Source organism: Melopsittacus undulatus, chromosome 3 (genome assembly GCF_012275295.1).
Source record: "Melopsittacus undulatus isolate bMelUnd1 chromosome 3, bMelUnd1.mat.Z, whole genome shotgun sequence".
NCBI classification, from domain to species: Eukaryota; Metazoa; Chordata; class Aves; order Psittaciformes; family Psittaculidae; genus Melopsittacus; species Melopsittacus undulatus.
This window is the reverse complement of record NC_047529.1, coordinates 94,882,183-94,903,993: the sequence shown is the minus strand read 5'-3', so window position 1 is coordinate 94,903,993 and position 21,811 is coordinate 94,882,183. Positions and strand designations below refer to the sequence as shown.

At 43.2% G+C, this 21,811-nt stretch overlaps 1 protein-coding gene across 1 annotated transcript in view; it reads right to left on the bottom strand.

Moving 5' to 3' along the window:
• The window catches only part of KIF26B (kinesin family member 26B), a 286,800-nt gene that overhangs the window by 2,799 nt on the left and 262,190 nt on the right, over positions 1-21,811 (bottom strand). The window contains exons 11-14 of the mRNA XM_034061110.1: positions 20,273-20,435; positions 15,731-19,163; positions 2,157-2,359; positions 628-778 (exon numbers count right to left, since the gene is read on the bottom strand). Coding sequence (XP_033917001.1) covers positions 628-778; positions 2,157-2,359; positions 15,731-19,163; positions 20,273-20,435 — 3,950 coding nt within the window. The remainder of the gene's footprint in view (positions 1-627; positions 779-2,156; positions 2,360-15,730; positions 19,164-20,272; positions 20,436-21,811) is intronic.

The following is a 21,811-nucleotide window of genomic DNA, read 5'->3' as shown; positions in this document are numbered from 1 at the left end:
CTAATACTAAAATCTATTGTACAGTTACTTCAGTACTCCTTATCTTTTCCCCTTTGAGCTGATGAGGCCCTTCTTCATTTGAACGTGAATGCCCTTTAAGCTCTCTGAACGTTACACATCTATAGCTATAAAATAAGGGCCAAATTCATTTCTCATGTAAGCCCACTGATGCCAAGAGGTAAGTTTGCTTCACAGTGTTATTTTGTGGTAAAAGAGCAGATTTATAACATCGCTTATATGTCTGAGTGATCTGAAGCCAAGAAAAAAAAAAAATCCTATTTTCAGGAGCCATGGACAGAAATGTGTAAATGTTAATCTACCAGTGGCAATATTCACCACCTCAATGCTGTTCCATTTCAACATTCAGCTCTCAGGCAAAAAGGATTGTTCGGTTCTACTGTCCACATTTAGTAAGAATTACAGGGACTAGTTCTAGAAATACAGTCAATCTAAAACTTGCCCTTAGGTCACACATTGGTCCATTTTAGTTTATAAACATTAAACACATTGCTCACATATTATGCTTAGCAAACATTTCTGCTCCTTTCTGTCTTCCCCCCACTTCCTCTGAACCTTAAATAAGCCAAAGGACACCTATGACTCCAAGCAATAAAACAACATCCTTACATTCACTGAGCCATTTATTAGGATCCAGCATCAGGTACTGTTTGGTCACCTCCAGTTCTCTCATTAACCACTCATACTTGGCCTTGACCTCAGCAATTCTCTGTTGGCGATGCTCCAGGATTTTCAGCTTGGCATTGAAACATACCAGCTCCTGCCAACCAGGAGAAAGGAGCAGGGAAGGAATAGGTGAAGAGGAAAAGAAATACACAGATCCATTCAGTTAAACGATCTTCCTATCAGTAATACTAACAATGAGCCATTTACTCTGGAAGCATATGAATCTTTGCATGACATCATTAATCATCTGTTTTATTTTCATTGCTTTTGTTTGGTTTTGATGTTTTCCTTCAGCGAGCTTTGGAGATTTGCAATGATAGTTAATAATAAACCGTAATAATTAATAACAGGCAGCATCTTGAAAACAGATTAACTGTAGCAAAATATTTCTGGTTTTGATACCAGAAATTTGGCTAGGAAAATCTAAGGTCTTGGGAGTAGGAAATTCTTTGCTTGCTGTATTCAAATCCTAAATACATCTCTGTGCCTGGTGCATAAGAAATGTAGTAGTCTCATAAAATAAGAGAATTGGTAGCAATCTCAAATTTAAAGCACCTTTAAATGAAGGCAATAAGCTATGAAAAGCTCTAGCAATTTACAATTATTAATAAAGAAGATGTATTTTCTGCAAAGATATGAGGCACAGTAACAGCACAGGTTGCAGTGCTGTCTGGAGATACACAACCTGGCCTCTGAGGGGTGGCAGCCATCAAGCTGTGTAGCAATTGAGCCCACAGTCAGCGCTGTGCTACCTTCACTGGTGTGGGAGCCTTTCCAAACTATCCTCCTCCAAGCCTGTGTGAAGATCTCAACACTATTCTGCCTTCTGCTCTGTAGACATATCTGCTGTGTGGGCAAAGTCAAATAGAAACAACATCCAAACAAGTGATGTTTTTCTCCATAAAAAAATCATATCAGAGAACAACATCACAAACAGCCTAACCTACAGGTTAAGGGCTAGGAAGCAACAGGAGCTAGGAAGAAAAAGTGCCTTAAACTAATAATAAAGTCTATATCCACAGTAGTCTAAAACTGGTGCTATTCCACTAACTCCAGATACCCTTCCCAATCATCCCTCCCAAGAGCAGACCTTTACAGTTCCCTGACCTTTTTGTAAACTGGGAGGCCTGAGGCTGGCAGGAACAACTTAGAAGGAACACATTAGCTATCCTGAAAACAATACCACCACAGCACTTGAGGCACCACTGCAGCCTTGAAAGGCAGACGTGACAATATGCTAGAGCACGGGAGCCACCAACACCATATTTTGCAAGGGGTAAAAACACAAGGTACCAATGTCCATTAGCTCCTATGAAAGAAGGCATAACTTGAGTCATAACTGCTTTAAATGAGATAATAGGTTTTGCTGCCTGTTGAATTAATCATACTACACATACACTGACTGCATAATCTCAGTTCCTCCTCTTACACCCTCCAGGAGGAGGAATACAGGTTACATGGATTGCACTCACCTTGCTGCCCACACCTCTTCGTCGCTGCAGTCTCTCCACATCATCTATTTCATAGACTTTGATCTCAAAGGGCTCCCCCAGCCCCCTCTGCCCACTTCGCAGGGGCCCATCAACCCAGCGGACCCCAGGGCTGTTGGCAGGCTTCCTTGCTGGGGAAGTGGTATCAAGTGATAAAGCTGGAATAAGCCTCCGTCTCTGTGAACCTGTAAATGCAGAAAGAGCCATTACATACCACCACAGTTACTGCCTCTCCTTTCTGCTCCATCTGCAGTGATGTCTAGAAACAATATGCATTCCCCCTTTTACACACAGAAGAAACTAAAGAAAAAACCCTGTTAGTCCATGGTAGCTGTACCTGCCATGTGCTGTACCTACTCACCATGAGTCAGATCGTCACACATTCTTTGGTGTCTTGACTCCAGAATTTGATCCTCAGAGGGCATATGTACCTTAAAGTGTTTCCAGAGTTTGTGCCTACTTCCCTTTGTTCAGGTCTCAGCACGTAAAGGTATGCCAATGAAGGACCAGAGCAGCAGGTGGGAACTGGTCTTTCTATGCTTTCCTGGTACTGGCTCTTACAGCCTAAGGACAAGCATCAGCCAGTCTCTGCATGGACCATCTACAGGGGAGGTATCGTTTTGGTATTTTTTTTTCAATCACAGCACAAAAAGTACCTTGACACCCAAGTTCTTTTACTATGCTGGAGTTGAGTGTCAATATACCACCACTTAGTCCTTTGTATAACACCACTGTAGGCTTGCTAGGGGACAAAATGACTGCAGTAAGTAAAGCTTGGTGATTTCCACCAGAGATGCATTAGCCTTGCCTCTGTTCAGTAGAATATTCTTCTGAAACACTTCCCACTTAAGCACTTGCTGTAGCACTGGTGATGGGCAAGACAGAAGCAAGAATGACTGGCTGGCAGAAGGGTTAGTCACTGTATCAGCTTCAATACCAGTACTTATGGTACCCACCCTGCTTTATAACACCAGTGGATGGGAACACTGCAATAGCCAAAAATGTACCATGGTTGATAAACCCTACACTATACTGAAAGACCTGTCATGTGAGTTGCCAACTAAAGGCCTAAAGGTAAAGCAAGGGAGAAAAAGTATGTCAGTAGCCTCATGGCAGCAGTAAGGAAGTTGTACATCTGGATTGCTGGGAGAAAGAACAGACACAAGAGAGAAAAACAGGCTTCCATGCCCTTGCTTGGTGTAGTACAGCCAGAGCAATGGCTGGTTGTTGTTTTGTTGGGTTTTCTTTAAAAAGAGCTGTGTAGCTGACAACTCCTGCAGGGTTTCCCCTAGGAGACAGTAGGAATAGAAGAGATGGGAGAACCACCATCACCCCCAACAAAAAAAAAAAAAGCCTGAGCCACTAAGTTTGAATGAAACCTCTTGCAAGAACAAAACTCGTCAGCAGGGAAGGGATACAGAATGATCATGTAAATTTTATTTTAAACCCAAGATAAAAACATTTAGAGGAATCTGCAGCACTACATTTATTGAAACTTGAATGTCAATAGCTTCAACACCAACTTGGTGCTTCAATAAAAGCTAAAAACAAGAAACCCAAACCAGAAATATCTATTGATTGCATAGTTTTTTGCAAGTAACAAAGCATTATCTAGTTCCATCCATGGAAGTCTGTTTCTATGCTGACTTTGTAAACAATTACATCTTATCCCATTGAATTCTGAGTGCAAAAATCTGTGCCAGAAACCAGTAGTTAGTAACCAGTAAACAACTTGTAAATGCTAGCTCTAAAATGGATAAGAATGGTCTCCTGCTGATTGTCTGGAAAGCCTAGTCTACAGAGGTTTTATTTGAATGTACCTGAGATAACTCAATGCAGGAAAAGGAGAGCACAGCCAAGATGGATAGACAGGGAACTCTACAAGGCCCTTTTTTACCAAAAGGCCTGAGATCTGGACTGCCTATCCTGTGACAACTATCAATCACATTTGTATTTACTGCTCAAACTGCAGCCCAGCAAAAAAGTCCATGCCAGAACAAATGCAGCCTTACAAATACAAGCAGGTAGGACTTATTTTAGACCTGTGGTACCAGTCACTGGAAGTCAATGTCAGCATTTGCTTACCTTGAATGCATTTCAGTTATCTCTAGATCTTCCTGATCAAGACAAGAATCAGATCTTGATAAACAGAAAAGCAAGACCTGATCCAATGCCATAGCTAAGAAGTGGTAACAACAAGAGAGACACAGTTTGAGAAGACCCCAACAAACTGCAATGCTCAGGGTAACTTGTCAGTGATTCTAAAGAAAGGGAACTAAAAGGTGAGAGCAGCTGCATACCTGAAAGGAAGTGAGACAGAATGGTGGACTATTAAATGTTACCTGTAGGGAGAGATCCTGTAATGGGCTCAGCCCCTCCTGTGAAACAAGCCTTCAACTTGTGAAGGGCACTGAGTACATCCCTAGTGTAACTCAAAAGGATGTAGGCACTAAATACTTCTTAGAAAATGTCTTAGGCTTTTGGCCATGGTGTCTCATAGCAGCAGTCTTTCAAATTTTGTCTGAGTGTAAAAGCAATCTCTTTCCTATCTTCACCGCTTCTCAACTTTTAGAGCTAGCAACACATGCAGCAGATCTGACCTCCTATGTAATGCAGCCAAATGCTTCTAATACTTTTTACTTTGTGTCCTCACTGATGCTCACATCTCCTTCCATGCCATGCCTATGGTCTAGCTCTAGCATTTTAAGGAAGCAGCTGAGCAGACTGGAAATTCCTTCTGTCCAGGTCTCCCATGCATGGCTGAACTATGACTAAAGTAGTATTTTTTTTCTGTGGTGCTTGATTCTCTTCCTTTTCTCTTCCCTCTTTATTTTTTCCCTTCTCTGTATGTTGTTAGCACTGCCTTCTTGTGTAATGAGGCACTTTTAAAGCATCCCCACTGGAAAAAATGCATCACCAACCAGAGCCAAATCCAGGCTTGAGACACTCTGGGAATACAGGTGGATGGCTCCAATTCATCATGAGAACAATGTCAGGCTCTTATCTGGAGCAAAGCAGAACAGATGTCACTATGGTATGAAGTACAGGAATGTGGTGGTAAATATTTTCATTTAGTTCTTATTCATATCCATTTGGCTCAATGAGAAACAGAAGCCTGTGGTCTGTAAAGAGGGGTCTAACCTGAGGCTCCAGCTAATAGTGCTTACCCCTTGGTGAAGAGGCAGCAGAGACTACAGTAGCAGCAGGAGACAGGCTAACATGAGCTCTTTATGTTTTTCTAGCCAGAGCTCACACCTGGGCAGCCCATGGGTTATCACAGGAAAGTGAGGCTGTGGCTCTGGGCACACCAAAGCAATGTGGCAGGGCAGAGCAGCTCAAGGCAGCCGACCCACTGCATCTGTCCCTTTGGCACACAAGGGACCACCCATGCACTTCTCCCAGTGGGTATGTCTGTGTGCAAGGCAGAGAAGAAAGTGGGACATCTTTTTATCTGAGCCTTAAACTCTGTCTCAGGATGATTTACCTGAGGTTTAGAGAGCTATGGAGAGAAACGAAACAAAAGTTCTGCACCTTTGCAGTGAGGCAAAATTGGATCTAGTTTATGTTAAACATACACTAATTAATAGTCTGTTTATTAGGCCATGTATAAAAAATAATGGTGTCTTTTGACAGGAGACTCCTACCACTGACCTCTCCCTTTAGCCTCTGTTTTTTTCTGATTTCACCTTTGTTGAGATCAGTAAGGAGATACAGCCAAAGCAGAACTTCAGCGTGTCACAAAGCAGCTGACAGTTCACTCATCCATATCAACACACAGACACAATAATTAAGCTGTTAAAATTAATACAGTTTCCTATTTACATAGAAAATACCCATTTGAAGTCCCAAATTTATTGAGAGCACTTGATGCGGTTAGGATCTCATACATTTTGACTGTATAATAAATAAAATGCTTTGTAGGAATTACAGCATACCACTCCTACCTCCCCACACATCTTACGAAGACAGTGGGCAGCTGGGAGCTCAGCAGGAGCAGCTCTCATGAGGTCCCTTCCTGTCTCTGCCTCACTGACTGGGACTGGGGGAGCGTACTCTCTGCCCACCACCCTGGGAAAACCAGCTGACCCTCCTGCTACACAGATGAGATTCATTCCTCCACTAAAAGAAGAAATTTATACCTACCAAAAATCATTCTGAAGGAAATCCTGTAAGCCCAACCCAGGACAGAAGAATGACACTTCTACTTATGACCATACAGCATGTAAACCAACATGCCATTTCCTAAATGTCTTGGAGGAAAAGTTTTACACTTGGTTTGAATTTGCCCACACTCAGAATAACCTCTCTTGAGCCTGGCTTTAGTTTGAATAACCAGGCTGTGAAATAGTTTTGAAAATGCACAGCACACAAGATTTGCTTTTGCCACAGAACTGTTGCTATACCCTGAGCTATAGGATAAGGTTTGGCCAGGTTATAATTGGGATAAAAGGAGTAACACAGCAGTGAAGATGTGCAGTGTGAAAGATCTGACTGAAGAGTGGCTTTAAAGATACAACATACTTCAGCAAAGATAAGCCCAGAGAAGCCTTAAGGTATTAGAAACAAACAAAGCCAGATAGGTATGTCAAGGTAACTTTGAGGATAAGAAGATTCACTGACCTCAGAAAAATCACCCAACTGCATCCCAATTGTCCAGAGATGTGTGCTCATAAAAGTATGTGTTGATCAGGGCAGAAACTCTGTTTTGCTTAAGTACTGTATATTTTGGGGTGTTCCCCTCAGATTGCTTTCCAAACACACATTCCTGACTGAGCAACTTTTCTATGAAAAAGGTAAAGGCAAAAAAGTGTAAATGAAAAATCTGAATGAAAAGGAGAATGACACATGCCTCTTCAAAGCAGGATGCATCTCAATGGGACGTAAAACAACTGCTGTCCTAGAAATCTCAAGGTTTTTCAAACAGAAAATGAAAGTGTAACTTGATACATCGTAATTTTGGAAGTTTATAGTGTGTGCTCAAAGGCAGGATGTGGAGCCAAGGCTATTCCCCATTGCACTTAACGTTATGGGAAGTAAATTGCCTTTCTGTACAGAACCTGTTATTCAGCATCTTGTTTTTTCTCACTAGGCAGTCCATCCAAACTCAAGAAGATTACAAAAACCAATCCTGGCTAAGCAGAGCAATACCCCTAATCTCCCACCGTTCCTTCTGCAGCTTCATTTCCAAGAAATATTGTACTTCTAGCAGCAATAGCATCAACCCCAACTATAGTGTCAAACTGTTTGCTTACTAGCAAAGATCAGTTGCTCTGTTTCTCCTGCTGCTCCTCACTGTCTGACAAAAGGGCTCCTGCTCTGTTTGAACTGAAAACACAATGCTGACTTCTCTCATTCCCATTTCCTAATGGGATCTGCCCTCATGGGCAATTATCCATGACTAAACCCACTCCTTCCAATTATTTTTACCTCCTTTCTCCAAGTTATTTTGGGGTATTTAGAGAGCCCATCTTGAGGTCAGTAGTCCAAACAAGAAAGAATCCAAGCCAAAAACCAAAACACCATTTGCTCATCCTGGCAACACAGATTACATAGGAAGGACCCTGTTGCACTGGAACACATGGAATAGGAAACACTGACAGGCACCATTAAGAAGAAAATCTAAGTCCACCTCACTGTAAAGCAATTCAGGCTGCATTCTGTGTTGACTTATATGCAATCCAGCTGTTAATCAATAGAAAGTATGAGAACACTTGAGGCTAGAAATCACTGCTTATTGTACACAGGAATAAAGTAACCCTTGTTTATAGTCTCCTGTCCATACCTATATTAGATAAATTGTTTCTGTACTGTTATAAGGAACATGCTGAAACAGAGCCTACTTCTAATTTTTTTCTCCCCACCCAGTTAATTTCTTAACCTTGCTTCCTGAATTACTGTCTCACTTTAAAAGGAGCTTTTCAGGGCAGTTTAGAGATGGTGAATGAACACTGCTGAAACCAGATCAGGAAGCAGCCCTCCTGCAGTATGGCAGGTTGACAAATACTCTGAGATACTCCAGGAAAGATGCACACATCACAGGGGGATGAGGTTTCAGCACCCATGATCCCTAGCAAAAAGTGACCAGAGCCACATCTAAATATTTATCTCACTTTGGGCTGGATTTTGGTTTAACAGGTATTTGTCAGCATTCTGGCATTATTTAAGGAGCTGGTTATTGCTACTATAGTACAGCACTAAATAGCTACACCAGTCACTTGTCCAGCAAAGGCAGAGGCTAGGGAAGGAAGTAGAGGGGGAAGAAAGGGACACTGCAGAAAAGACATTAGTTCCAACAGGACAGTGGTGGAGGCATTCCAGTGAGCTAATACTGTGGCAGTGTCAGGAGCAGGTTTTATTTACACCCAGCCTAATGGTGTGCGATTCAGTCATGCATGTTACATGGAGCCTTCACAGTGCACAATAGTCTGCTGCCATTTCCTCTATTAAATCATTCCTATGTTCATGTGGCTGAAAGCTCTGTGCTGGCATGCAGTAGTCAAGCGTGTAAAAAATGATTACTCTGATCCCTTTCAACACAGATTTGCTGCATGAAATGGCCTGGCTTTGACCTGGGAAAATCAATGCTGTTGTTTTAATGAACAACAAAAAAATTGGAGCTGAAGCCCACACTTCCCCTCCCTCTGCTCCCCCCAGGATTGTCCAGCCAGCAGTCACATGCATGAAGTGGTCACCTGCATGCACACAGCTTTTTCCTGTATAATTCTAAACATCCTTTGTCATGGTAAAGCTATAATGCAGGGTATCAATTAGCTACCATAACTTGTAAGCAAGTTAAAGTAGAAATGTTGGAGATGCCGTATGGCTTTGTGATATGAAGGGTAATTTTAAGTTCCTCACACTGTGCCTTAGGCAGCCTAAACATAAACCAAATTCCTTTTCACTTGGATTCAACAAGAAAGCTCAGACTCTTTTATTGTTGTTTTGTTTCATCATTATGATTTTGGCCACGTTTCAAAATGTGATGCTTTGCAATACTGGCTGGAGATGGACTTCCATAATTTACAGCCCACATATTCAGCCTCTGGGTTTTTCTGCTGCTTTCATAGGCAGGACTAAGTGCTTCCAGAGAGCGAATATGTTTGAATATAGATTTTTCAGGGCTTTCCAGGAAACTCCTCCATTTTTAAAAACATCTCATCAGTGAAACTCAAAGCACACAAGGAAGAGAGAAAAATGTACTCTAATTGTGGATAATTATTGTCATGTCTTAATAGTCTGTCTTTTTATTAAAGTGTTTAAAATCGTGTAGCAATTTGCTCTGCTTTGATGGTGAAAATCAGTACTGAGAAAGAGCTGCAAGGTGCCATGAAACTTTACTGCAAAGGCCATAAAATGCTGCAGCAGGAATCTTTAATTATCTATAGACAGACAGGTTCCCCATACAAAAAGATTAAAGCATGTGCCCAAACACACATGTGTACACCAGTACTACCCTGGACTGAAAAAAAGCAGGCTCCTGCAAATGCTGAGATCATAGAATCATAGAATAGTTAGGGTTGGAAAGGACCTTAAGATCCTCTAGTTCCAACCCCCCTGCCATGGGCAGGGACACTTCAGACTAAACTATATCGCCCAAGGCTTCATCCAACCTGGCCTTGAGCACTGCCAGGGATGGAGCATTCACAACCTCCCTGGGCAACCCATTCCAGTACCTCACCACCCTAACAGTAAAGAATTTCTTCCTTAGGTCCAACCTAAACCTCCGCTGTTCAAGTTTTATCCCGTTACCCCTTGTCCTGTCACTACAGTCCCTAATGAATAGTCCCTCCCCAGCATCCCTGTAGGCCCCCTTCAGATACTGGAAGGCTGCTATGAGGTCTCCATGCAGCCTTCTCTTCTCCAGGCTGAACAGCCCCAACTTTCTCAGCCTGTCTTCATACGGGAGGTGCTCCAGTCCCCTGATCATCCTCATGGCCCTCCTCTGGACTTGTTCCAACAGGTCCATGTCCTTTTTATGTTGAGGACACCAGAACTCCACATAACTCCACATACCCCACAACTCTACATACTCCACAACTCTACATAAGTCCAACTCAGGGCCCAAATTTAAACTTCAGGAAATTGGTATTAGAAACCTTAATAGTTTCTACTTGGCCTTACTTTCAGTAGCAACCCTTAGATTATTTTTTCTGATGCTCACTGATAATGCTCAGAAAGGCTGAACAGGCCCAGACTGAGATAACTTCAAAGCACTTTACAGGTAAGGACTTTCTCCCCTAAACCTCACCTCTTTGACTGTCTTCTTCCTTCCCACATCTTCCTCTCCTGCCTGAGTCCTGGGTCTCCGCCCCAGTGAGTGGTTCTGTGTACCCAGTCAACAGACAGTGGTCCTCACTGGTTGGTGCATTACAACTGCTGCACACTGGCTGCTTTGCCAAGCCTGCTTAGGCCACAGAGTGGTGCCCTGAGTGTTTCACCTACTGGTACTGGCCCCAGCACCAACAAAAGCTCCAGCCTCAGACTCAGCTCTGAAAAACCTCAACTAGAGAATCAAAGGAGGCACACTCCTCAGCAGACTTCTGTCTTGGCAGACCACTGCAAGCAGTGATAGACTGCAGCCCTTAGGTCTAACTCTATGCCATATGGCACAGGGACTCTCTTTGGCATCCATCCCTAGTCCCACACAGAACAGGAAAGGAAACAGACTCAGGAAGATATTTGTAGTCTCCATGAAAGGCCTAGTCTATGATTAATGCTCTCAAGAGCCCCTCCTGTTCTACTGTCCCCAGAGAAGCTCTCCTTACAGGCAGCTCTGAAACACTGTAAGGGACAGGAACCAATGAATAACATCTGTAAGGGAGGGCAGTAAAAGGCAGTAACAAGACATAAGCTGGTAACCAGAGGACATAGAAATTGCACAAGTTGCCCAAGGTGATACAGAGAAACAGCAGCACACCAGAGAATATAACGTAGATCTTGCAAGTCCTAATCTGCCATCCTGACTGCCTCCCTCTCATACCTGCTGTGCTCCAGGGATACATATATGGCTTGGGTAAAATGGAGTTTAATCAGAATGCATTTCCTTATCACATATAAGAGTATATATTATAAAAGCACCCCTATCATTGCCTTTCCATGGAGCAGCAATGGGTCACTGCACTTGAAATTGCTGAGGAATTAAAAAATAAGATAAAACTGTGCTAGTGATGACTGTACAAACTATGCCCTAACACTTCAGTGACTTGCTCAAAACAGCACTACCTATCAAGAGAGAGGAGACTAGAGCCAGAGGCAGAAATAAGGTTGAGATACTGTTTCTTACAGGGGAAAGGCTAATGGAGTGAGCAAAGAAATCAGAAAACACAGTTGAACAAATGCTTGTGGGCAGAGAGGAAGGAAGGGCCTGACTCAAAAAGAAAATAACAAATGAAACTCTCTTCTCTGCTGCTCAGGAATGGCAGGGGACAATGCGAGGCCAAGTCGGTTCGGGTTGAGATTAGGAGTCAAGAGTGCCTGTAATTTAACCCTGGATCTGGCTCTCAGCTGTAGGCACTGGGCAAGCCTGTAAAGTTCTCTTCCTTCATTTCTCCACCTATAAAGTAGGTTCTGGAATAATACTTACACCAGAGGGTGGTTTAAAAGAGCAGCTGTACAAAGCTTTGAAATGCACAGCCATAGATCAGGGCTAAATAGCTCTGTTTCTGCCACAAGCACTCAATTTTGGGCACTATACGTTGACATGATATTATAAGAACAATGCTAAATGCTAGAAAAATTGGAGTGTTTATTAAATGCACAGCTTAACTTCAGGGGAAAGGCTTATGTGCTTCATGATGTAAACACATGATTTTTCAATAGGTACCAAAATGCAAGCGGCAACATTTATTATTTGGTTTTGCTTTTTTTGCTTGGCTTGGGTTTTTTTGTTGGATTTTTTTTTGTTTTATTTTAAATTTGTACACACATCACTGGGCTTTCTCTGAACCATACAGGTACCCAGGCAGAACCCAAAATTTAACCTAAAGCTAACACTCACTGAAGGATATGTACTAGCTTTATCTTTCAAAAGCTGTCACTGTGGGTCTGATTCTTCATGTATGATATCCGGGGCAGAAGCACCTACACATACAAATAACAAGCTTAAGAGCATTGAAAGACAAGATCTTAATCTCAAGAAAAAAATGATGTCTCTCCAATGTGTCAGAACTTCAAAAATAATTGTGAGATCTGCTAGTGATTCTCTTAAAGTCTCTTTATAACTTCTCTTAGAGGGGCCTTCGGCTGATTCATGTTGATCGTGTCTGACAGCTAGCATTTCTGTTAATAATAATCATAAATAAAGTGGACAAGGTTGCCTGACCTGAAATGAGCATATCTATAGTGCCATATCCATTACAGCACAGTGGATCTGTGACCGCAAATCAGAAAAGGTCCAATGCTCTTGACACTATGTATTAAAATAATATCTGTCTTTCAGGAGCTCAGAACCTTAGTCTGCTCTCCCATTAAAAAGTGTTCCTTAAGAGAGAACATTCACACTAGAACAGACCTATAGAAAGGAGATGTTATAAAGGATAAAAGATTGCAAAACTCTGCAATTCTTTTTGTTTATTATGCAATAAAAATACATTTGAGAACAGCTCTATTCTCTCTTACATCTCAGCTCCTCCTTCATGTCCTCCTGCATTGAAGTCATAATCCTGGGTTTATGCCATCATAAATCTGCTGACATGTGAAAAATTATACTATTATCAAACACATCAAAACAGAATTATGATTTCACTGCTGCAGGACCAAATGCAAAGAGGAGCTGGGTTCTAAGAAAGTGAAGCTTTATTAATTTCTGGACAGTGATTTCCTGCTTGAAATATGGAAGGTGGTAAGATTTCTTTTTGGGTTTTTTTTTCATTTGCATAAACCCCCTGGTTGTACTTAATACACAAATATAAGTCATTCAAAACAATACAGGAATTATTTGCTGACCCAGGGAATCACTCTCAAATGTAAAGTATCAGAGATTATATATTCAGAATGTCTCCACATCAGGTGACTGGCTGAATTAATATAGAAGCTTTGTAAATTACTTTGTGGAAGGTCAACATGCCAGCCTATGGCTGAGCCCACTGGGTCATCATAGCCTGGCCCATAGACACGGATTTGCTGTCCATGTCATGGACATGGACATGGCATGGACACAGGCCCTCCACTGAAACGCCTACACTCTAGAGATTACAGTCCATCAACAGGTAGATATCTGCAACATTGATGACCAAGGAGAGAGGAATTAACCCACACAAGAAATTAGAATAAAGACATTATACTATTGGCCAGCCAAAATAACTGTATCTGGTGAAAAAAATACATCAGATATTACACAGCAGCAAAAAAGCAGCAAGCTTAGACTCTCTGTTTCCCACTATGGAAAGGTTCCTGCTTGCCTCCTCATTCACTGTCTTTGCATACCTGCGCAGCACAACAAACCAATGTCACCCTTCTGCCAGTTAGGCTCAAGGCTGGCTAGACCATGGAAAAGCCTCTTCTCTCCAGTTGCGTCTTCTAGATTGCTACAAAAGCAACCTGAAATCTGAGCCTCAAACAGTCCTCTCTTCATAAATCTCTGTTCACGACCATTGACACAATGTTCAGTCCTGCACAGAGGCTACTAAAAGCCAAAATTCTGAGCCAAAATATAATTCTGGTATAAAGTACAACACAGATCTGAAGCTCTCCTGTCATTACAACACAGGGACAATGCTTTTCTCCTTCATACATCTAGGCTTGTCTAGCCTCCTATGTGTTATCAAAGCAGAGAAAAGTGAAATGAAACAACTAGTTTTATGGGCATCAGAGTAAACAAATCCTCATCTTCTACCATCTGCGATGAACTCTGGAGTTTAAAGAATCTCTGCCTGAAGCTTTTCTCAGAGTATTTTTTAAAGAATCTCCCCTAGAGAAGGGGGGATATTCTCTAGAGTCTAATGAGGATAAATCTAGATTGCCATTTCCTCTCTGTTGCTCATCTGCACAGCTGCCTGTTTTCACAGAACTTGATAATTTTTTTTGCATCAAAATGTCCCATGGAAAAAGTCCATGTTATATGGGCAGCTTCTTCACAAGACACAATCCATTTGTCAGTACACACACACAAATGTCCTCTCTGTGGACACCTTTGTCTTCCTTTCTCACAACATAAAAATCATCTATCTATTTTTTGGCAAGTTACCATTTAACAGTTTATATTTGAAAGGAGCTATTAGAGGAATAGTTCCTTAGAAAGAGGAAAATCAATTACCATGTAAGCTGAAGGGATAGGACGCAAAGTTAGATTAAGAAAAATTATGTCATCACTTGGTCTGTGCTTGCACCATGTAGAGTGATCAGATGCATCCTCTGAACAGGTACAATAAGCCATGCCCTTATGGATATGGTTTTAATAGCAGTATCTATTGTATTCACATCTGTGCTGCACTGTTCTTCTTGCTACCAGAGTCAAGAACATAAAGAAAGGGACAGTTACTCATTACTCAGTTCATTCACTGCAATTGAATCCCAGAGTTGAGTATCCCAGCAAGTGGAATGGCTGGTGGGTTAGGAACTCTATGAGAATAACACATTTCAGACAGCCAGCACTACTGTAGGATAAGCAGTCACTGAGATTTCACATACCTGTGTACAGCAGTTTCAATGCCAACATGCTTTATTTCTCAAGTGTAGGTTAGGCAAGACTTATACTTCGGGTTGGAAAAACAGCACCCAGGAAAGAGGTGCGGTCACCAGGTGACAACTGCTTTCCATCCCTGTCCTACAGTTTTCCTTAACTTGTTCAGGTGGGAAGATGTAATAGTTGCAACTGCACAGACCCATGAGGTTCTTGCAATTTAATTGAATTCCTGATGTAGTGTGAAAGCTATTGGGGATTATATCTGAACAACGATGAAGTCTTTCTGATCCTGCCTATGATCACTAAAAAAGTTTCAGATTTGCAAGTGCTGCAGTGAAGTAGTTCCCATATATTATTATTAATGGAATTTATTATTTGTTATCAATAAATTAGTAGGAAAAGAAGGAGTCTCAACTCAAAAGTTAAAACCCAAGAGTCTCAGAGGCAGGATGACATTTACCAAGGGCGTGGGCACAACTCTATTCCATCTTCTATATGGGAAGAAGAAATTCTACAGTGGTGTCAGCTGTGGGTTACCTTGTACTTTTGGGCACCCAAAATATGCAAGGAGCAGAAGAGGTCTCACAACAGATACTGCTATTCAGCAAGACTGATACTGTGCTTGTGAAACACATTAGAACGCCACTGGCAGTACTAACCAGTTTTAGGGATAAATGTTCTTATGCTCATGTGAAGTAAACCTAAATGAAATGGGTGAGGGAGAGACTCCACTGCAAAGGCAATGCAACCACATAGGGTTTGTGCATGTTGCGAAATGAAGAGACATGAAGCCTAGGACACTTACCCTAGCCTCACTTCTTTGCTAAGTGATATAGCTGGTACTGAGTTAGCTCACCTTTAGGGCTATCCTCTCCACCATGTACTAGTTATCTGCTTTGGTCTGCATCCCCCTTTCACACCACTACAAGCTTACCTGCATTTGATCGTTTCTTTGGATTTTTGAGACTTCGGCACCTGCCACTCATGGAGCTGCTGTTCTCACTCATGGAGTCTTGTGCTGAAGAGCCACTCCCCGTTGCCTCACTGTCCCTCATCATGCTCTCATAGCCACTGCTCCCCCCACTGTGATAGAAGAGGGCAGTTTTGCCCATGGCAGGGGGCAGCTCGCCGCTCAGGACACTGCTGTTGTCACTCCCGTGGCCACTGCTGCAGCGGTGAGGCTTCCGAGGAGGGGTGATCTTGCTGTAAGGTGAAGGCAGTATGTGAACAGCTGGCTTATCGTCTCCAGGAAGGCCCCCACGCTCATCTGCTTCTGGGCTTCCCCGCAGCTGTAAGCCTCTGGCACTGGCACTCCCTTGGAGCAGCTCCGAAATCCGCCCATTGACAGCCCGAAGGGGCAACTTAGAAGCGAGGCTGGAGCCCCGGTTTCTGCTGAGGGACTGCATTGACCAGGACATGTTCTTCCCACTTGGAGGCAAACTGGAGCTCTGCCCTACGGACTGAGGCAGCGACTTGGTTGAGAAGCTGAGAGTTTTGGTGGCAGAGGCAGACAGGCTGCGGGCCTTAGGACTTGCCAGCAGAAGCTTGCTGACGGCAGAGATCTTTGACTGGCTGGCCTTTGGAGAGGCACCTGCCGACTGGGAGAGGCCCGAGTTGGTGGGTGAGGACATGACGCTACGGCTGAGGCTCCTCCCAGTGCGAGGCATGGTGGTGTCTTTGCCAGGGCTCATTTTGGAGCTCACAGAGGACAGGCTTTCTGCTCTTTCCAGTGACAAACACTCATAGTGGCTTCCTGTGGACCTCCCAAGGGAGTTGGTCCTGCTGGCGAGCTGCTCCAATTTGGCACTGAAGAGCTTGCTGCTGCTGTTGCCACAGTTGCTGTCAATACCAGGGCCTTTCTGTTTGGCATTCAGCTCCTCAGGGAAGGTAGCCAGGAAGGACCCAGGCTGGCTGGAGGGACTGCTTGTGGTGCTGCTGGCTGCGCTGTGCTGGGGGCTCGCTCTGTTCTTCTGATCCAAGCTTGATTTTCTGACTGGTGGCAGAGGAGGGGTTCCTTTGGGACGAGTGAGAACACAGTGTTTGGGAGAGACCATTTTCCTGTCAAGGCTAGCCTTAGAAAATTGGGGGAGGGCAGGAGAGCCGCCTCCACTGCTGTCAGTGGCAGCAGGAAGAAGGTGACTGTCAGGCTCCTCCAGCTTGCTTGCCTTTGGGAGCCCTCGAGGGAGGCTATCACTCTTCAGGCTATCACTGGAATGAACAGGGCTTTGGGTTGCTGAGCCAGACACTGCCACCTCACATCCATCCACAATCCTCTTTAGACTGTCAGATCCTGGGGAGATAGAGGTGTCCCCACTGCTGCTGCTAAACCTGTCCACTGAGGACTGATTTGTGCTGTGCTCAGCCTTGGCTGAAACTGTGGCCATGTCAGGCCTTGGCCCATCACTGCTCCCAGAGCAGTCCTTCTTTACATCTTCTTCTCTCTTCAACCAAGGATCTTCAAATTTTATATCCTTCTTAGCACTGGATTCTCTCCTGTCAGGGGGATGAGCAACCTTTGAGTCTACAGTTACTGCTGGAACAGTGTCATCAGTGTCTTGTGCTTTGAAGGGACTAACAGCAATACATGGATACACAGTAATGTTTGTCTTCATAGGGATGTAGCCTTCACAGCTGCTGAGGCTTGCAGTATTTTTGATTGTGACAGTAGTTTTCCCTAGAGCTGATATTTTACAGCCTTTGACGGGTGGCACTTTGCCGAAAGCTTCCTCCCCCATTTCTGACAGTATAAGCATGTTGTCAGTCACAGGCTTCTGTTTGTCACTTAAACAAATCATACTGGCACTTTGTATGGTGCTCGCAAACTCAGAGACAGGGGGTTCTGCCATTGCTTCTCCGTGTCCATAGCATGCCTGGGCTATGAAGCTGTGGCATGACTGTTCACCATCGCTCCCTGTGCTCATTTCACTCAACCATGAGCTGATGGATGAACGTCTGCTGCCATCATCTTGGGGTTTATCATCCAGGCCCAATTTTGGAAGTGGAAGAAACTGTGTGATACTGACTTCAGACACAGGAGCCGCACTGGAATAACATTCAAGATCTTCAGATATGCTGCTAATAATACTGACTGGCCTAGATCCAGAGGCCAAAGCTTGCACAGAGCAGTCACTGTTAAAACTGATGATACTGGTTGGGCGCCCATTGTCAAGGACCCCACTAATGGTTAGCTCTTCTACAAGGGTGAACACCAGCTCATCCTCTCCATTCAGCTCTAACGGCTGCTGCACAGTCACCATAGTGGTGCTCAGAATCTCCTTCTTGGATTCTGCAGAAATGCTTTGATGCTGATCTTCATCAAGAATGGTATCTTCAAAATCCCCACTGCTGGAGGACACTGACTTCTTCATGATCTGAGGGCTCATGCCTACAGGTGGGGTCCGGATTTCTGACTGCAATAAAGATTCATTAGACATCATCCCAGTATGCTTACTCAGAGGAGCTGGTGGAGGAGTGGAGCTGGGCAGAACTCCTTTCTGTGTATAGACCTTGCACCTTTGGGAAGGAGAGGTTGGTGGCTTGTACTCAGATGTCTTGGAGAGGCTCGCAATGCCAAGCCGGGGAGAACCCATTGGCCGAGGTTTGCCTTCCACAAATCCACAGGTGTTGAGACCTTCTCTGCTGCTCTGCAAGCTGGTGCTGTGTGCTAACTGACAAGAACTAAGCTCTTTACTAGAGCTGCCTGTTACACTCCTGGGAGAAGAAGGAGTTGAAACATTAGTAAGAGCTCCAGAAGGAACAGGGGAGTGATTTCTCTTAGTTCTGCTGGGTGTTGCATTTATATTTTCTTTGACTACTCTATCAGGATACTGACATTCTGGCATCGAATCTTCCTTATCTGGTTCTGGTAAGTGGCTAAGCTCTGCCAGCTGGCTTGAGACAGAGCACTTTGACTTCTGGTCTGAGCTAAATTGAGCAGGCATCTCTTCAAAGGGAAATTTGTCGGTCTCTTCACTGCCATCTATGCAGTCCAGCCTCTCCTGGAGCTCTGCAAAGGTGTTGCACTTCAAGCAGTCTCTTTCAGATGTGCTGGGCCCTGATTCACTAACTCCTTCTAACCTGCCCTCATTTTTTGTCTTTTGCAGAGCAGGAACTATTGGAACAAAGTCAGGGGGACCCTCATTATCCGTCAGTTCCTTATCAGAAAGGGCAGTGCCATTGGGGCCAACATAAATCACTGTGTCACATGACTGCTCACTGCTGGAAGAATAATCAGGATCATTTGATAAATGCAAAATAGGGAAGTCTGGGTCAACAGTGTTTCTAGAATGGAAAGGCCTCAGCTGGGTTGGCCTCCTCATCCTGCCCTCCTCGCAGGAGCTCTCTCCTCCAGAAGAACTCGAAGTGTACTGCAATATGAGAGAGAGAGACCACATTTCAGCACAGCAAACAGCTCTTTGCGCAAAGCACATACACAAAAAGGTCACAGTCACATCTAAACTGGGAAATTAAACTAAGGCACAGAACTCTGAAGCTTCTTATCTATAGCCCTACAGCAAACACACGACACTGTTCAGTGGAGAACCCAATGCCCCAACTCTGTGTCCCACTCAAAATCATGAGACTTCAGAAAAAAAATGTACTGAACAAATAGATTTGGATCTCTCCCTTAATTGAGCCCAGCCAAAGAAATCAGATATTTGGCAAAGGCTTTGCTCATTTTGTGTGTGTGTGTGTGTGTGTGTGTGTGCTATGTGAAGAGGAAGGAGAAAACTCATTACACAAGGCACAGAAAATAAAGGAATTGATTATACTACCAGTGTATGGAATTGTATAATGTGCACTCAGATGTCTCTGGAGACTACTGTGATGGTGTGTGGACTGAATCCCGTCACTTGCCTCCCTTCAAAATAGCGACAAAAAAGATTTTGTCAATCCATAGACACTCGTTGTGCCCAATTTACACCATAAACTGTACAGAAGGAACCAGAACTCTAAAACATGAAAGTGGATACAGACCATCCTCACTAATTCTTGGAAAATCTATCATCCATATTTAGAAGCAGTGGGAATAACAGGATCATCAGTACTGGCAATGGACACACTGTTTTGCATTTATTTTGCAGGAGCTCTCTCTGAGAAGCACAGAGAATCTAATTCTTAATTAATCCCAAATTTATTTAACTTTACAGCAGTCTCACTCCTTCTTATTTCATTAGCACTAAAAGCATAACTGAAAACAAATGCTCTCTGACAGCTATACCATTAAATAAGGCCAGCTTACAAACCTGCTATAGCAGATGTCTGAACACATTCCTCTGTATCTGAAGCTGAAGCACTTACCCCTCCTAGTTTCTGCTATGTGCTCTAAACCACTTGCCTAGGACAAGGTACATACAACCCACACACTTTGGAATTGATTACTGATTTTGTTACACACTGCTCTGTTAAGCATCATTCAGGGTCCTTCTTCCTCCCTCCTCCACCATTACAAGAAGGGAGTTATACACTGTCTTACCTTAGTTTTCTTTTTCTTCATCCTGAGGACCCTTGACGCAATCTGAATGGTGGACAGTGTCTCAGCATAGTTCCCCGCAGCGGCTGAAATGTGAGCTATCATTGTGGTGCGGCAGTTCATGTTCCCCAAGGACTCCCGAAGCAACATGGTGAGCTTGCTGTCTCTGTAAAATAAAATGAATTAAGGTTACATTAGTGAGCAAGGTTTCACTTTGACCACTGTGATGCTGATTTTTTTCTCTTTTCAATTGAATCCTAATTAGTATCCTTCCTTAGGTTTGCATTCTGTTATTTCTGCAGCTGAGCATGCCGAAAGACTCCAGACTACAATTTAAGCAACTTTCCTCTTCCCAGTTCCCCCTTTCTGTCTTCTTCTGGCCTCCGTTCTTCTATACTGTTACCAATGCCAATACAGGAATGCAGACCAGTGTTGGAGCCACTGCAGCAAATATCTGTTGCCCTTTTCCAGTGCATAGTGTACAAGAAAATGGCCCAGCTCTGAAGGACAAGAGGTAATGAATTAGATTAGAGAACTCAGATTTTTTCTTGCCTTCTAGGGCACTGGGTAACTCAATAATAATAATAGTTAAATCACTGAAATTAATTTTGCCAGTCGTACCAGTGTAACACAAAACAATCAAGCCTTAAAACTTTGCACAGTTGTTCTTTCGTATTAGATTTTTTCTTCCACTGAGGCAGAAATCAAATTTTCTGTTCTTGCCGTTTATTGTTCAGCATAGGATAGCTTTTGAAATGCTGATGCTTTTGTGTGGGGTTGTCAGTGACTGGACTAAGAATATGAATTTTAACAGCACAATGATGCATATATAACACCTCTGTGTGATCATCTAATCCTGTAGTCAGAAATACACCATATAATTTTTAAAGATAGCTTTAGCTACAAGGTATACAGGCCAACTGGAGGGTTAGTTGGCAAATAGCACCCTTTTTGAAGAGAGCCTCTCCTACATTAAAGATTGTGGATGATAGTTACATAGGGCTGAAAGCAATGACAGCAACAGCCGGCATTTACCTACTGCTGAAGAAATTTGTTTAACTGTTGTAATCACAGCAATACATTCAGTGGCTGGGGAACAGAGTTTTGGTACTCCCTCATCAATATCTAATAAAGACCAACGGCGCTTGTTTGCCCTTATTCATCCACTTATCCTTTCCAGCTCCTGGGAGCTCTGCATAAAGCTGCAAGTGCTGGGAACTGAAGCTATGCCCACTGGATGCGACTGACAGATAAGCACAAAATTTCTTGAGCCTCTCTTTTTAATTAGTAAACAATAGCATTTGGGATTCATATTTTGATGCAACCAGCAATAAACCTGAGAAGCTCACAAATTGTGCCTCTGTTGACATTTCCAATACTTGCAATTTCAGCTAGGCTAGCAACACTGGAGGTAAAACATTTTTTTGTTTCAGGATTTCTTCTTCCATCTGCTCCAGTTACACTGAAGGCAATCTGGTGTCTTTGAGACGCAAACAAACATCCAGAGACTATACTGATACAGTCTCACTCATTTCACTTGTG